General features: G+C 40.1%; 1 protein-coding gene and 1 long non-coding RNA gene across 13 annotated transcripts in view; one reads left to right on the top strand and one right to left on the bottom strand.

Annotated features, from left to right (window-relative positions):
* The window catches only part of GARS1 (glycyl-tRNA synthetase 1), a 39403-nt gene extending 30935 nt beyond the window's left edge, over positions 1-8468 (bottom strand). Inside the window, exons 1-5 of one of the 3 annotated variants that reach the window (XM_054677507.2) lie at positions 8159-8468; positions 4410-4511; positions 3261-3363; positions 2110-2251; positions 185-273 (exon numbers count right to left, since the gene is read on the bottom strand). In XM_054677507.2, the coding sequence (XP_054533482.1) occupies positions 185-273; positions 2110-2251; positions 3261-3363; positions 4410-4511; positions 8159-8380 (658 nt within the window). In that variant the 5' untranslated portion in view covers positions 8381-8468. 3 annotated transcript variants of the gene reach the window in all.
* A 34-nt stretch (positions 8469-8502) lies between these two features.
* LOC134810422 (uncharacterized) overlaps positions 8503-17196 on the top strand; it is a 61048-nt gene continuing 52354 nt past the window's right edge. For 5 of the 10 annotated variants that reach the window (XR_010158411.1, XR_010158406.1, XR_010158407.1 and 2 more), the window contains exon 1: positions 8542-8823. This is a non-coding gene — a long non-coding RNA (uncharacterized LOC134810422). Of the gene's footprint in view, positions 9004-17196 lie in introns of all 10 variants that reach the window. The other 5 variants (XR_010158413.1, XR_010158410.1, XR_010158412.1 and 2 more) reach the window with 5 other exon arrangements.

The raw sequence follows: 17196 nt of genomic DNA, 5'->3' as shown, positions 1-17196 counted from the left end.
ATATAACTAATTATCTACATATAACTTTTTTAAAAAATAAGGGACTTGATCTATATACTTAAGATCTGTGCACTTTGCTCTTTGAATGTTATGCCTCAATAAAAAATTTAATGAAAAACATCTGAGAGAAAGTTTAAACCTTTTATTTTGATCAATCCTACCTGAAGGAGATGAAGAACCTCACCTTTTAATAGATGGTCAGCACGAAAACATTCTCCATTTTTTACATCTTTCACCATAAAGTCAGCAAATTTGTCTACATGGCCAGAGGTCCTAAATTAACAAATGCCAAACCAATTTGTCATTCTCATACAAATTACACATAGATATTACCTTATAAGATAATTCCCCATCGATGTTTCTATCCATCTGAAAGATGGAAGCTCCCATATCTATAGTAATGATGTATCCATGACAGTAATGTATGCCAGAGAAAATTCTTCCTCAAATCTATTTCTCACCCTCTCCCACATTCTTCCTTCCCATAAGAAAAAAGACATTAACTAGACAATAAAAAGACAATTCTTTTCTACAAGTTGTCATGAAGTCTGTACTATTCTTCAGGATCAATTAATCCATGCCTATGCCATTATTATTAGTGATCTAAGCAAAGGCCAAAATCACTGGGAATTTGACTAGTTAAGAATTCATGGCAGCTCAGTATAGACATTGAACCTTAAGGAAAGTGTTTTCTGCCACTGAAACCTGTACTGACATTGGTATTATCTCTACAAAGTTCCTATTGGTGGAACAAGTAGCTAAAATGATAGGTAGTCCTGATCTTATAGAGCCATCATTCAGAATTCCTCCTCTTAATTGGCTGAAATTATTAAGAGAACCTAACGGATGCCAATAGTAAAAATTAGCTCTCCACCAGTCAACCTTAAATGAATAATGACGAGTTACAAAATGGCAAGAATTCCTCTTTCAGGCCTGGCGCGGTGGCTCACGCCTGTAATCCCAGCACTTTGGGAGGCCGAGGCGGGCGGATCACGAGGTCAGGAGATCGAGACCACGGTGAAACCCCGTCTCTACTAAAAATACAAAAAAATTAGCCGGGCGCGGTGGCGGGTGCCTGTAGTCCCAGCTGCTCTGGAGGCTGAGGCAAGAGAATGGCGTGAACCCGAGAGGCGGAGCTTGCAGTGAGCAGAGATCGCCCCACTGCACTCCAGCCTGGGGGACAGAGCGAGATTCCATCTCAATAAATAAATAAATAAATAAAAGAATTCCTTTCAGTTTCACATTCTGAAATTCTGCCCTACTTTGGGAGGCCGAGGCGGGCGGATCACGAGGTCAGGAGATCGAGACCACCCTGGCTAACATGGTGAAACCCCATCTCTACTAAAAATACAAAAAAAAAATTAGCCAGACGTGGTGGTGGCTGCCTGCAGTCCCAGCTACTTGGGAGGCTGAGGCAGGAGAATGGCGTGAACCTGGGAGGCAGAGCTTGCAGTGAGCCGAGATCAAGCCACTACATTCCAGCCTGGGCGACAGAGCAAGACTCCGTCTCACACACACACAAAAAAGAAATTCTGCCCTACTTTCAATAACGTTGGTAGGAATAATCTAAGTTTCTGCATTGAAACTTTAAAACAAATAGTATTTAATTGAAAATCTCTACAAATATACCTTTGCTCAGAACTTGTATTAAGGAAATAATCAAGGATATACCCAAAAATCCATCTATCAAGATATTCGGTGCAGTCAAAAATGAGAAACACTTTAATGCTTTCAATATGGCACAAACTAACATATTATGGCACTTCCATAAAACAGAATACTATGCTATCATTAAAAATGCTTTAGATGAATAGTTAATGATATGAGTATATGTTCATCAATATTACATGAAAATAAGCAGTGTACTGCTAACACTGAAATACATAGGGACGTACAGAAAAAACAGATAGGAAGGACAAACAATCATCTTAACATGGCTATCTGTGAGCAGAAGGTATACATTTCTTTGTTTTTCCATATTTTTCAGATTTTCTACATGAAATGAGTAGTTCTTTATAATCAGGAAGTTATTTAGATAAGTATATTAAATAATTTAATAAGTGATTTTATTTAAAGTAGGATTCCCCCCACTCCAAAGTAAGATCTCACTTTAAAACTGGCTCAGGGGTGAGCATGGTGCAATCGATCTCCAGGATCTGTTCCTCTTGGATAAAGTGCTGCCTCCAGGTCTGAATAATATTGTTCTTCAAAGCACAGCCAACTGGCCCAAAGTCATACAGACCACTAACACCTATAGAATATGAGAGGAAAACACGTACTTTACCTTGTTACTCTGAACAAATGAAGGCAAGGAGACATGAGAAACTGATATCTATACTCCCTAAAAGTGTATTCAAGTCAAGAATGCAAATCCCTCAATACTGAAGAACCTTACTTTCAGCTAGCTGATGGAAGTAAAATAAAAAAGCTCTTACGCCATTTACTAATTCTATATTTGTAATTTCAAGTAGGACTAGCCCAAAATCTACAACAAAAGTTCCCCCTTAGAGAACAGAATGAAAAAGCAGATTACAGTTTTCTGCCGTGAAAATTACAAAATAATTTCTCACAACATCTGATAACAATGATCTATAATTTTAGCATCCAATTCTCTAATTTATTCCTGGGTGTTTGAGGCACTATTTAACCTCAAAAGGGTAAACATTTACAGATCCACTTAGCCAAACTCAAGTCAACTTTCAGTGGCAAAGTACTATATGTCTAATGTTGTTGTAATAATCCATTGACTATGAAAAATATAGTTTTACATTTCATCAGTGAATTGTATTTGCCTATATACCTTCATATGGCATTCACAGTGATTTATCTACATCCCTGGGAAGAATGTTTTCTCCTGGCAGATGACCATAAAGAATAATCTAAGGACTGTTTTATCACTGCCCCTGTGTGAAGGGGCATAGTATAGTTAGCCAGTACTACAATGGCCCTCTGTTACTCTTCAGTCTCCATTGCATTTTAAAAAGAGTACATGAGTACACAGACACATCAAATACATACATGGGCCTCCAACAATTCCCTACATCCTAATCGAAAAAAGTGCTGTCCAGGAATAAATGCAGTGGGGAAAAATAACAGGTATCACACCAAATGGTGACTCCAAGCAAACAAAAGCAAAACATCCATCCTCTGCTTTGTGGCCTGATACAAGTGGATACCAACAGGCAAGCCATGTTCTTGGTTTAAGTACAATATTAGAGCCACTAACAACACAATAGTTCTTTTTGTCATTAATCCCTTACCTCCATAAATAGCAAAAGCTTGATCATAGAAAAACCTCCTCTTCAGGGTATCTTCCATTTTTGCTCGGTCTACAATATCATCTTTGGGCTGTAACGCCAGCTCCTGTTAGAGATTAAATAAAAAGTGAGTGAGTGGAGGGGTGGGTGGGAATCTGAACTTATATATCTGAATTTAGTTTATTCCTCACCAGAATTAAATATAAAATTTATCAGACAAGATTTTGATAGGTTAAAAACAATAGAAGCCATAGGTCTTTTTTTCCCTTTGAGTAATATAAAAGATATATTTACTTAATCATTTAGGAAAATATATGATCATTTCCAAGATTACAAGACTAAGCTTGACCAGGTGCGGTGGCTCACACCTGTAATCCCAGTACTTTGGGAGGCCGAAGTGGGTGGATCACCTGAGGTCAGGAGTTCAAGCCCAGCCTGGCCAACATGGCAAAACACTGTCTCTACTAAAAATACAAAAATTAGCTGGGCTTGGTGGTGGGCACCTGTAATCCCAGCTACTTGGGAGGCTGAGGCAGGAGAATCACTTGAACCCGGGAGGCAGAGGTTGCAGTGAGCTGAGATCGCACCATTGCACTCCAGCCTGGGCAACAGAGCGAGACTCCATCTCAGAAAAAAAAAACAAGACTAAGTTTACTTCGATGTAGATACTGATAAGCAATATAAGCAATATTTGAATTGTCAGTGGATTGCTATAGCAAAATGGTTACTTTAAAACCCCAAAACAACTTAAGTTTGGTGATGGGAGATCTATTGTTTGAAAGGTCTGGGAGCAGGTATCAAATAAACAGACCTTTTCCTTAAAACAAACAAACAAACAAAAATCATTATTTTCAGGCATAAGAGAAGTCATAAAGAAGAGCACAATCCTTTCCATGGAAATTCATGTAGCGTATTGAGTCCAGCATTTGCAGGGTCAGGAAGGCTTTATTAAAAAGTTGACATTTTGAGTTGCATTTTGAAAGGATGAGGAGTCTACCAGGTAGAGGGAAAGGAGAAGGCAGCATTATGGATAAACAGATAAACCAAATGATACTTGTTCAGAAACTTTTCTAGGTCTCTCCCATCCAAAGAAATTAAAGATGAACAATCCTATACCTACTTATGTTCCTATTTTAGCATCCCAGGACTCACCTTTGCTTCCAGAACCCTCTTGCGGGCTTTGAGCTCAGCCACTGCTTTGTCTACGTCTACTTGGGGTGCTTTATCTTCTTTGAGTTTTCGCACAAGATCTCCCTAGCCAAGAAAGAGAATTTATATTCAGGATTGGTTTCAGAAGTCAAGAAATGTTAGGAATGTGTTTTTAAGCATGCCTTTTAAAAAGTCTATGTAAGAATGATGCAATTCAGGCCAAGTGTGGTGGCTCACGCCTGTAATACCAGCACTTTGAAAGGCCCTCCTCACCATCTGAGATCAGGAGTTTCAGACCATCCTGGCCAACATGGTGATACACCATCGCTACTGAAAATACAAAAATTAGCCGGCCGTGGTGGCGGGCACCTGTAATCCCAGCCACTCGGGAGGCTGAGGCAGGAGAATCACTTGAACCCGGAAGGCAGAGGTTGCACTGAGCTAAGATCATGCTACTACACTCCAGCCTGGGTGACAAAGTGAGACTCCGTCTCAAAAGGAAAAAAAAAAAAAAAAAAAAGAATGATGCAGTTCAAATGTTTATTATGTGAGTGGTCATTATGAATCAAGGTCTCTGCCCTCTTCATTTAATAATCTAGAAGAACACACGGGCAAGTTAACAAATAACTGCTCACATGGTGAATTTTTTCCTTTGGGTATAGAGGGGTGAAAAAGGAGGAGAGAAAAGCATTGATTAAAAAGTAGGAAAGAGCAAGATTTGTACTGAGAACACAGAAGAACCAATAAATTGACCACCTTCTTAAATCTCTCTCCTCTCGCTTACAAAAATAAAAACATTATTCAGTTTTCCTCCCACTTCTCTGACCATTCTTCTCAGTCACTGCTGGCTCATCTTCCTTTGCCTTTCTGTTTACAGTTGGAATTTTTTCCTTGCTAATATTTCTGAATTATTTTATTAACTTCCAACAACCTATACTAATTCTATATTTATAGTAATATGGTGGAATAGGTCATCTGAGTAAACAAACAAAATATTACCTATATAGGATGAAAAACTTTCAGCTGAGTAATTAAAGTTGTTAAATTGATAGAGCCCTTGGGCACCCAACAGAGTTTCTAATTTCAGTGATCCATTTCCATACAATATGTGCTTCATTTTCACACTGTGTGATTGTTTTTGGTAGTCTCTTGTTCTTTGCTCATGTTTTTGAGTACTTCTTTTATTTTAAAAATTATCTTAAGCATTTTAAAAATATGTGATTATTCTAATACTTTTGGAGGATCTAATTCTATCATCATTTCCCCTAAGTCTCACTCAAGGTGGCTTGTTTCCTCATGGGTTTTTAAATTTTGAGTTTGGCACTTACTATTTTGGTAACCTTAATCTGTGAAAAATCCTAAAAGACCAATGTGGAAAGTCTGCTTCTTTTGTAATATGACGTTCTGGGTAAAGTATATGAAGAAAGACATATGTAGGTGGAAAAGGAAAAATAATTTTAAAAGCCGTTTCGGATAATTGTGGATATTCTTTGATACTACCTCAAAACTCTGACAAGTGGTAGCTTCTTCAAGGTTATTTCTAACTCAGAAACTATAGCAATGATTTTTTTGTACTGTTAGAATAAATCTATTAATGTATCTTAAGCTTTGAATGGCTCTTTCACCAATACCTGATTTCATAACATCATGCATTGGTCACCTGGAAAACACTGGTTCACTGAGTTATGCAGATTATCCAAATACTATCAAAAAAAAATCCACGTTTGTTAATATCACCACTCATCTCATCACAGATATCTTTAAGGACTGTGAAGCTGCCAAGCTCACAGCAAAAGATACGAGTCTTCTCAAATTCTAAAATTTCCCCAAAGTTTGAATTTTATTATTGGCCACAAATACTAACCGTTGTTTTCTTAAAGTGACAAACTCACTTCATTCATTTTCCAGATTAACAAATTTCTATGAAACATGTGCTACTAACAAGACCAGTCATTAAGTAAAAATCCCACTCCGGAAAGGTTTTCAATTGCACTTCACAATGGAGTTATCCAAAATGGATAGGGGTGACAGTGTGTCTCACTTCCCCATATACAAAAAATGGGTAAAATTGTATCATCTTTAAATTATTTTTCAGCTGACATAGGACTCAGTAATTCACACAATTAACTAACTGATACATGTGTGTTCTTGGAAAATTAGAAAAAAATATCCAAACTAACTTAAATCAACTAACTAGCATTTTCGGAAAATATCTTAAAGTACAAAACAATTTATAATCAAGACAACATAAACAATACACAAGACAGTAGTAGCATCGGAAAGCTGCCGCGATCAAAGTTTACTTTAGTTAACTAGATCCTGTCTTAACTACCGATGGATGATTTTCACTGCAGTTCCAGGCTAACGTGGCAGAGGGAGGGGTTTGGGTGTGGTGGGGTTTTTTTTTTTCTCCAAATTAGTTGTATGCTTCCTTCTAAAGGGAAGGATATTTTTTAAAATGGCAAGTTAAGAAAAGACAAAGGAACCACACCTAATTTTATTTGTGGAGTGGAAGGTGGGTGGAGGGAGACAGAATATGCAATCGGTGTTCTGACACCAATCATGAAGAAAAAAGTTAAGCCCGTGGTGATATTTCAAAATGAAAGGCTATTTATTAAAATCGGTCAGGCTCAAACCAGCGAAGAGGACAGATGGCAAAGTGGCTGAATTTGCGGCAGCTATGCCCCAATGAATTATTTCCGAGATAGGGTTCCACCCTCTGTAGCTAAGGCAAATTATTGCATCAGGCGCCCATGCAGGAGAAACCCGTTTGGTGTTTACTACTAAGTCATGATCTCTGGGGTCCTACTGCAAGCTCTGGCTCTCCCTAACTGGATATGGGAATCATCTGAAATAATCTTTTCCTTGACATCTCTAAATTCTAAACTCTATGGCAGTGCCCTAGGAAAAGGAGGTCTATATTAAATCACCAAGTCCTTCAGCCCATGAAACCTTCCCTCACCTTCGGGAAAATCAAATGTCAAAATATTCCATACTAAGGATGGCTGACTTCACTCCGCAACACTTAGTTTCCCAGGTTTACGATCTGAGGGCTCACTGGTTCCAAACGGCCTTTTCAGAAGCCAGAAAAGATGACAAGAGCAAAGGATGATGAGTTCACAGCATTAACAGAAAAGTTCGACACCTCCCCACATCCACGTTTCAATTCTATTTTCTCAGCCAATCATTCTGCTAAACTAAGCACTGAATGAAGGAAGATGTTAAGGGGGAAACACTATCAAAGCATCCTAAAGATTAAAGGGCCTGGCCGTAAGACGAAAGAACCGGCAGTTTTTCGGCTCATCATTGACCACTGAAAGAATTAGGAGGCTTTCCACCCAGGGTGCACAAAGAGTACAGCAGAGCCTGGAAAACTGAAATTAAGGTTATTCAGTTAGGAGGCGAGGACAACCAAAGGGTCACAGATCCCAGCCCCACTGGAAATAGAGGAGACGCGGGCTGTGACAGAATGGGGAAGGGAGAACGGAGCCGGAGAGGGACGCAGGAAGTCGGAGGGGTTCCAGGGAGTCATCCAAAAAGAAAGGAGGACGGAGGTCCGCGGGAGAGGAGGTGGCTGACGCACGGGGGACTTGGGACCAAAGTGGGGGAGGCGAAGAAGACGCCAGAGGATGAAGGGAAAGAAGGGGGTAACCGAAGAGGAGGACAGTTCCCCGGGGAGGAGGGAAGGATGACCAGAAGAAGGCCCTGGGAGGAGAGCCGGAGGCTTAGCGGAGAGCGCAAAACACCGGTACCTGCTGGCGCACTGCTAGCCTCAGAGGTGCCAGCACCTCCTCAGCCCCCGCGCCGTCCATGCTGCTCCGGGAGGCGGCGGCGGGCAAGGAGATCGGGGCGCAGGAGGCCGCGCTGAGGGGCCGGCGGAGCAGGAGCGAGGGCCAGGCTAAGAGCCGGGGCGGCAGCAGCAGCAGCAGAGCGGCGCGAGCACCTCTAAGCAGCACGGGACGCGGAGAGGGCATGAGCCTGCGGCCCTGGGCTGTCCAGAGAGGGTGGCGACGGAAGCGGCGCGCGCCGCCCGGCTCGGAGCATGATGAAATCGCCGCGTAAACGACGCGGCGCGCGTGCTGCCGCACATTCACCACCCCATGACGCGGCGCCGGGTCGCCGCCGCAGATTCGACACAAAACCCGGAAGGACCCCGCCGAAGGTTTTCTCCGGTTCGTGAGAGGGGTAGGTAGGGTTGCGAGCGAACAGATTTGCACAGAAGTGCGTCAAGCCACCCCAGCAGGGTGGATGTTCAGGGACACAGCTCTGAGCGAGACCTGCAGGCCGAGACACACGAGAACCTTCAAAGCATAGGCTTTTATACGAGTGACACCCCGGCCGACCTACTTGAACGGACACTTCTGTTTCTGTTCTTTCGCGCCCTGCGCCTTAAAAGGGTCGCAAAACATCAAATCAGGTAGGGATCTTAGACTTCTGTTGCTCAAGTGCAGATGTTCCCCAGATAAGGAAATAGGCCCAGAGAGGTTAATGATTTGCCCAGAGTCACACATTCTTGGTCCGCCGATGTCAAGACAAAAGCTGGCGAACGGGGGAGGAGGAGTGAGAGGATAGAGTCACCCCAGGCTTTCTGGAGAAGGTAAATTCCAATCTGCCCTTGCGGGGTGAGCAGGATTTGAACCAGCAGAGATGAAGAAAGGCAAGAGGTGCCTGATAAGTCTTTCTGCTTGGCATAGCCTCAGTCTATCTGCCTCCTGTGGTTAGGCCCCAGCTGACCAACCACCCAGAGATGGCTTCCCCCCTCCCCACACACCCAGTTCCTCCTGCCCAAAGGGTGGAGGGCCTAGAAAAGCTGGGTTCCCCCTCCAGAAAAGGAAGAGAAAAATGATGTGTTGGTTATAAAAACAGCATTGCGCACACCTGCAAAAATGGCTAAAATGAAAATGATCGAAAATGCCAAGTGACCCTCTGAGACTCCCCTACACTGCTCAGGGGAGTGTTAACTGGTGCAGCCAGCCACTTGGGAGCTCTTCGGCAGTATGCACTGAAGCGGAGCACGTACGTCTCCCTGTGACCCACAATCCCACCCCAGGAGTGTGCAGGAGTAGACGGGCTCAGTATAATGAAGTCTCCTTTCCTAATAGTGTGAAAGTCCATGTTATTTCTCTTCCCGTTCCAGTGTGCAGTTCTGGAGAAGTACTTACAATTCAACATGAGCAGGGTGGGTTGCTTAAGAACCTTCTGCAATATTGAACAATTATATTTTTAAACACTTTTATTTCAAGATTTGATATTAATTATAATTTATTTGGCTTTTATTTTACTAGGCAATTTTGAATTTATTTTAATATTTTTGTGAAAAATCATTTTAAGTTTTACTTTTATTTTTATTTAGATTTTTATTAAAATGTTGAAATTCTATATCCTTTGAATAAAACTATTTTATTTCTAAAAAATTCCTTAGATCAATAATGTCTCATCCATTTTCATGTTAGGACAGTCCTGAAAGGACTCCAAATCCGTTCTTCCCTCCTCCCCGACCAATTCATCCTCCCCACTGCTGCTTCAGTCATTCTTTCTTTCTTTTTTCTTTTTCTTTTTTTTTCCAGACGGAGTCTCGCTGTTTCACCCAGGCTGGAGTGCAGTGGCGGGATCTTGGCTCACTGCAACCTCCGCCTCCCGGGTTCAGGCGATTCTCCTGCCTCAGCCTCCTGAGTAGCTGGGATTACAGGCGTGCGCCACCACACCCAGCTAATTTTTTTATTTTTAGTAGAGACGAGGTTTCACCATGTTGGTCATGCTGGTCTCGAACTCCTGACCTCGTGATCCGCCCGCCTCAGCCTTCCAAAGTGCTGGGATTACAGGTGTGAGCCACTGCACTCGGCCCAGTCATTATTTCTGAAAGGCAAATCTGACTGTGTCCCTTCTCTTCTCAGGACACTTCAGTAGGCCCTTCATGGCCCTTGGAAGAATTTCCCAAACAGTTTTCTTTTGAAAACTGTGTCTGCACAATAATGATAATAGTTTATGTTTGTTGAGGACTCACTATGTACCAGTTAGTTCTAATTTATCTCATGGAATTTATTCACCAATTTAGTGAGATAGGTTCTATAATTATTCAGAATTTTCACATGTGGGATTCAAGGGACTGAGATATCAAACAGCTTGTCCATGGTCACACAAGTAAGTGAGTGTTGGGCCAGAATGTGAGCTGGGGGCAGAGGCAGATTTTCTACATAGCTAATGAAGCTTCAAGTGAGTTTAGCCCCTTTCTCTGTTGGGCTCTTTAAGTGCCCTGCAAGAGGCCCTAGTATTGTGTATGTATGATCATATATTTTTCTTTCTTTATTAAAGTTCATTTATTTGAGGGAAATAAATTTTGCATACATTAAAATGAACAAAAATGTATAGTTCAATGGGTTTCGACAAAGCAATATCCTTTTGTAACCCCAACACCAAGCAAGATAAAGAACATTTTTCCCTGACTCCACAAAGTTCCCTTGCATGTCATCCCGGTCATCCCGCCCTCCACAACCAGGCGATCACTATTCTCATTTATTTTCCTCTTAGATCTAGACTGTTGTATAAATGAAATAATGTAATATGTACTCTGTGTCTGATGTCTTTAATTGACCATAATGTGTGAGAGATTAATCCATATTGTTTCACATATCAGAAACTTGCCCTTTTTTGCTCTGAAGTATCCCATTGTGTGAATATACTATAATTTATTAATTTATTCACTAGTTGATAGACATTTGGGTTGTTTCATATTGTAGACCATTATGAATAATGCTGCTGTGAACATTCTCATACATCTTTTTTTGTAGCTATATGTTTTCATTTCTCTTGGGTAAATATCTAGGTGCGGAATTACTGAGTCAAACAATAGATGCATATTTAATTTTATTAGATTGTCACAAGTTTTTCCAATGTGGTCGTATTATTTTATGTTCTTAAGAGCAATATATAAGAGTTCTAGTTGCTCCACATCCTTGTTAACATTTGATGTTGCCGGCCTTCCAGATTTTAGCTATTCTAATAGTTGTATCTCATTGTGACTTGTATGCATTTTCCTGGTGATTAATAGAGTTGATTGTGTTTTCATGTGCTTAGTGGTCATTTGTACCTCTTCTTTTGTGAAACATCCACATTTTTTGTCTTTGCTTTTTAATATTGAATTATAGGAGATTTAGATATGCTGGATACAGTCCTTTGCTAGGTACATGTTTCATGAATATTTTCTTCCAGTCTGTGGCTTGCCTGTTTGTTAATGATGGTTTTGATAAGCAGAAATTTTTAATTTTGATGAAGTCTAATTTATCAATTTCTTTTTTTTCTGGGTTCTAAAAAATCTTTGCCTACTCTCAGATATTCACCCATATTTTTGTCCAAAATTTTAGTAGTTTTATGTTTAGGTCTATGATGCATCTTGAATTAACTTTTGTGTATAGTTTTAGGTAAGAGTCAAAGTTCATTCTTCCCATATAGATATCCAGTTGCTACAGCATCATTTGTTGGAAAAAAGTAGGGCTTACAAAAAATTACTGCCATTGATCAGCTCTAGTGCCTTTGTCAAAAATAAGTTCACCATATAAGGTGGACCTATATCTGGGGTCTCTATTCTGTTCTAATGATCTATTTATCTATCAATCTTTATGCTAGTATCACACTTCCTTGATGACTATTGCTTGAGGATAATTCCTGAAGTCAAATAATGTATATTGTCTACCCTTTCTTTTTCAAAATTGTTTTTCTATTCCAGGTTCTTTCTATTTCTATATAAATTTTAGAATTGACTTATCAACTTTGTAAAAATAACTGCTGGAATTGTGAACCTGTAGTTTAATTTGGGGAGACTTCATAGTTTAAAGCACTGAATGCATTTTGATAAATATATTCCTAAGTATTTTATTCTTTGAGTCTTGTGAATGTTATTTTATTTTCCATTGGTTTGCTGTTAATGTAGAGAAACATAATTGATTTTGTATAGTGACATTGAGACTTTCACTTATTAGTGCTATTATTTGTTTTGTAGGGGCGGGGGTTGTAGATTCCTTAGGATTTTCTATATTAATATGCATATATTTTGTAAATAGATTCAGTTTTACTTCTTTCTTTCCAATATTTATGCCTTTTTCTTTTACTTGCGTGGTTGCGTAGTCTAGGTCATCTTGCACAATATTGAATAGAAGCAGTGAATGAACATCTTGCCTTGTTCCTGATATTAGAGGGAAAAGTGTTCAATGTTTCTCCATTTAGTGTAATGCTAACAAATTCAACTTGGTTTTGTCTTTCTTATATTCTGCTGGATTTTATTTACTAACATCTTGATAAAGATTTTTGCCTGTATGTTCATGAAAAATGAACGTACAGGCAATCAGTGTATTGTTTTCTTTTCTTGTATCTTTGCCAGGTTTTGGCCTGGCTTTATAAAATAAGAGTTTCTTTCTTCTCTATTTTCTGAAATTTCAATATTTGTAAGATTGTTATAATTTCTTCCATAACCATTTGATAGAATTCACCAGTGAATTCTGGAGTTTTCTTTGTGGAAAAGTTTTTTTGCAGATGCAGAGCCATCCATGCTTTCTATTTCATCTTTTGCCACTTTTGGTAAGTTTTGTTTTTCAGGGAATCTGGCCATTTCATATAAGTTATCAGATTTATTGTTTTAAAGTTGTTCATAATATTCCAGTAGTATTATTTGAATATATGTATAAGATCTGGAATGAAATCTCCTCTTTCATTCCTGATACCAGTAATTAGTTTTTTTCTCTCCCTCTCTTTTCTTGATTAGTCTTGCTAAAAGCTTACCAATTTTATCAATTTTGTTAAACATAAAAGTTTTGGGTTTGTTAATGTTCTCTATTATTTTGTCTATTTTCTATTCCATTGATTTCCACTTTATCTTTATAATGTTTTCCTTTTTACTTACTCTGGGTTTAATTTGCTCTTCTTTTTTAGCTTCTCAATATGAAAATTTATAAGCCTTTCTTCTAAGACAAACATTTGAAATTATAGATTTCCTTCTACTTACTGCTTTAGTTAAATCCACAAATTTTTGATACATTGTTTTCATTTTCATTTAGTTCAAAGTACTTTCTAATTTTCTTTATGATTTCTTCTTTGACTTACTCCTTGTGGAGAAAAGTGTTATTTAATTTCCAAATATTTAGGGCTTTTTAACATATCCTATTATTTTAATTGTTGCTTTCTAGTTTAATTCCTGTGTGATCTGAGAACGCCTTTTGAAATTTATTGACTTGTTTATGACTCAACATATGGTATATCTTGGCGAACACTCCATGTGTACTTAAAAATTGTGTATTATCCAGTTATCGTATGTAGTGTTTTATACATGTCAATTGGACCAAGGTGGTTGATAGTGTTGTTCAGATCTTCTGTATTACTTCAACCCAAATAACAGACAGAGGGAGATTCTCCAGAGATATTGAGCTTGTTTGAGATGTGCAGGGGACTTGCAAATCCAGGATATAGGGCTCTTGGGACCATAGGCATAACTGAAGAGGCTGAGGCAAGGGGAAGCTTTTAAAGGCAACAGGGAGAAGGACACATAATTTGCCTTGAAACAAAGAGAATATTGGTTACAGGGGCTTATCACAGGAGTTGAAGCCAGTTCATTAGTGAAGACAGTGTGTCAGGCAGGTGTTGTTGTACATTTGGCTAGCTATCATTGTGATTCATGTAGCAGTTTGGGAAGTCTTTGACAAAAGTTCTTATTACAGGCATGGGTGGGTAAGAGCTCTTCAGAGAATCTTTGTAATCGTGTTCTTATCATAGATATGTGTGCAACACCCCCCCAACACTGCCCTGCTTCTCAGCCTCCCAGCCTTATTTATTTATTTTTGTTAGAGTTTGACATAAGTAATTCCACTTAGATTCTGACAACTTTCATGATCATTACTAATTTTTTATCTAGTTCTATCAGTAACTAAGAGAAGAAGTTAAAATATCTAACCATGACTGTTGATTTGTCTATTTCTCCCTTTAGTTCTTTCACGTTTGCTTTATGTATTTTGAATTTGTTATGAGGCATGTACGCATTTATAATTGTTATATCTTACTGGCAAATGACATTTTTATTATTATGAAATATTCTTCTTCATCTCAAAATATACTTTTTATCTTATAATGTATTTAGCCTAACATTAATATAGCCACTCCAACTTTTTTATGATTAGTGCCAATAGTCAGTGAGGACCTGTGGCCTCCTGCCAACAGCCATGAGGTTGAGCTATGTAGGAGGTAGATTTTTCAGCCCCAGTCCAGCCTTCAGATGACTGCAGCCCCAGATGACATCTCAAATCTAACCTTATGAAAGACCCTGATCCAGAACTTGCCAGCTAAACTTCTCCCATATTTTTGACTTTCAAAAACATTGAGACAATAAATATTTGTTGTTTTTTAAGCTGCTAGTTTTGGAGTAATTTGTTACATAACAGTAGATAACTAATACAGGAATCTTCCCTGAACTGAGTATACAATTCCTTTTCTTGAGAAGTGAGGTCCCTTCAAGGTGCCTCTTGGGGCTTTGACAGTGAGTGTCACAGCAGTGAGGTAGTATCCTCCCTGAATCTTCTGTGCCATATAAGAGCCCTGGCACCTGTCATATAGTCATTTAATCAACATTTACCCCTTGAGAAGCTGAGAGTTCCAAAGTGATATGGTTTGACTGTGTCCTCACCCAAATCTCATCTTGAATTCCCATATGTTGTGGGAGGGACCCAGTGGGAGGTAATTGAATCATGGGGCCAGGTCTTTCCTGTGTTGTTCTCATGATAGTGAATAAGTCTCACGAGATATGATGGTTATTATAAGGGGGAGTTTTCCTGCACAAGCTCTCTTTGCCTGCTGCCATCCATGTAAGATGTGACTTGCTCCTCCTTGCCTTCTGCCCTAATTGTGAGGCTTCCCCAGCCACGTGGAACTGTAAGTCCAATTAAACCTCTTTCTTTTGTAAATTGCCCACTCTTGGGTATGTCTTTATTAGCAGCATGAAAACAGACTAATACACAAGGCTTGATTTTTTTAGTCTTATTTCCTTAGGCTCACGCAGCCCTAGCAGGAGCCAACACAGGTAGGTGCACTGAAGATCAAGCCTCAGAATGCAGGATGAGTCAGCCCAGCCTGTGGGCCAGATGATCTGGCCTCATTAATCCTCTCTCATTGACTCCCTTTCCGGCCTGTGACCCATTAATAATGTTTTGCCCCAACTTCCAGCCTCCCTTAGCAAAGATTTGTTTCAGCCTCTGTCCTCCAAAAACGAGGAGGTGAGGTCTCTCGAATTCTGTGGGATAGTGTCAATAGCTGAAGCAGTGCAATTTGTTGTAAGATTTAATTCTCTTTTGATTTCGCTGGTACAGAAGCATCAGGAGGGAAGAGGTTTGTTTCTCTTCCCTCCCTCCTTGATTCCCAGGGCATAGGTAAGGGAAAACTTTATCTTCTAATCTGTTAAAGTAGGGTGGGGTGGGGGGCAGGCATTCAGGGGCTTGGAGAGTGAGAAGCAGAAGTGGCCAGAGTGACAAGATTTTCTCTGAGGTGAAAGCCTGTAGAATCAAGGCCTGTGGATGCCAGAATAAATGGAGACGTGTTCACTGACTGTGACAGTGCCAGGGTCTCAGGGAGAAATGGACATGTGTTGCTCTGGCAGAGACTGGGTCCTAGCGATGGGATTCTGAACCTTTGAAAGGACTCCTGTGTTCCAGCTTGACACTGAGTGACCAAACTTTTGGCTTTTTTTTTTTTTTTTTTTTTTTTGAGACGGAGTTTTGCTCTTGTTGCCCAGGCTGGAGTGCAGTGGCACAATCTCAGCTCACCACAACCTCCCCCTCCCGGGTTCAAGTGATTCTCCTGCCTCAGCATCACTAGTAGCTGGGATTACAGGCACCTGCCACCATGCCTACAAAAATACCATGTATTTTTAGTAGAGACGGGGTTTCTCCATGTTGGTTAGGCTGGTCTCAATCTCCCAACCTCAGGTGATCTGCCTGCCTCGGCCTCCCAAAGTGCTGGGATTACAGATGTGAGCCAGCGCGCCCAGCCAACTTGTACTATTTCTAAGCTAATACAAGTCCATTTCACATAGATAACACATTACATTTCTACAGAAATCATTGTATTAAGCCTATTGAAATGCATCTTGCTGTTTTTTAAACTAAAGACCATGTATAAGTGATAGTTCTTTCATATCAGTACATGAATCTGAGGAGACCCTGATTTTCAGTGGCCACAGGTCCTTAATCTGTTGTGATTTTCCCTGGCAGTGCTCAACAGCTGGGAGCTGCCCCATGGAAAGGGACTACTGGCCTAATCCCAGACTGGGGTTTGACTAAAAGGTTGCACCAGGAGGACAAAAGGGCAAGAGAGTAAGACCACCAGCAAAAGAATGACCAAAATGATAGACTTGGGCCATATTTTGGGCTAATCGTGCCCCCCAAAATATATATGTTGAAGCCCTAACCCCCAATGTATCAGTAGTTGGAGATGGGGCCTTTTGGGGGGTAATTAGGTTTAGATGAAGTTACAAAATAGAGCCCTCATGCTGGGATTAGTGCTCCTATAAGATATCAGGAAGTTTGCTCTCTCTTTCTGTCATGTGAGGATACAGTGAGAAGGCAGCCATCTGCAAGCTAGGAAGAGGGCCCATGCCAGAACCTGACCATGCTGGCACTCTGATTTTGGATTTCTAGTCTCTAGAACTGTGAATAAGTACGTTTCTATTGCGTAAGTCACCCAGTCTATGGTATTTTATTATGGCAGCCTGAGCTGACTAATATAGGCTTCTAGATTGGAAGGGGAAGGAAGTAAAGAG

Source organism: Pan troglodytes, chromosome 6 (genome assembly GCF_028858775.2).
Source record: "Pan troglodytes isolate AG18354 chromosome 6, NHGRI_mPanTro3-v2.0_pri, whole genome shotgun sequence".
NCBI lineage: Eukaryota > Metazoa > Chordata > Mammalia > Primates > Hominidae > Pan > Pan troglodytes.
This window is presented reverse-complemented; position numbering and strand designations above follow the sequence as displayed.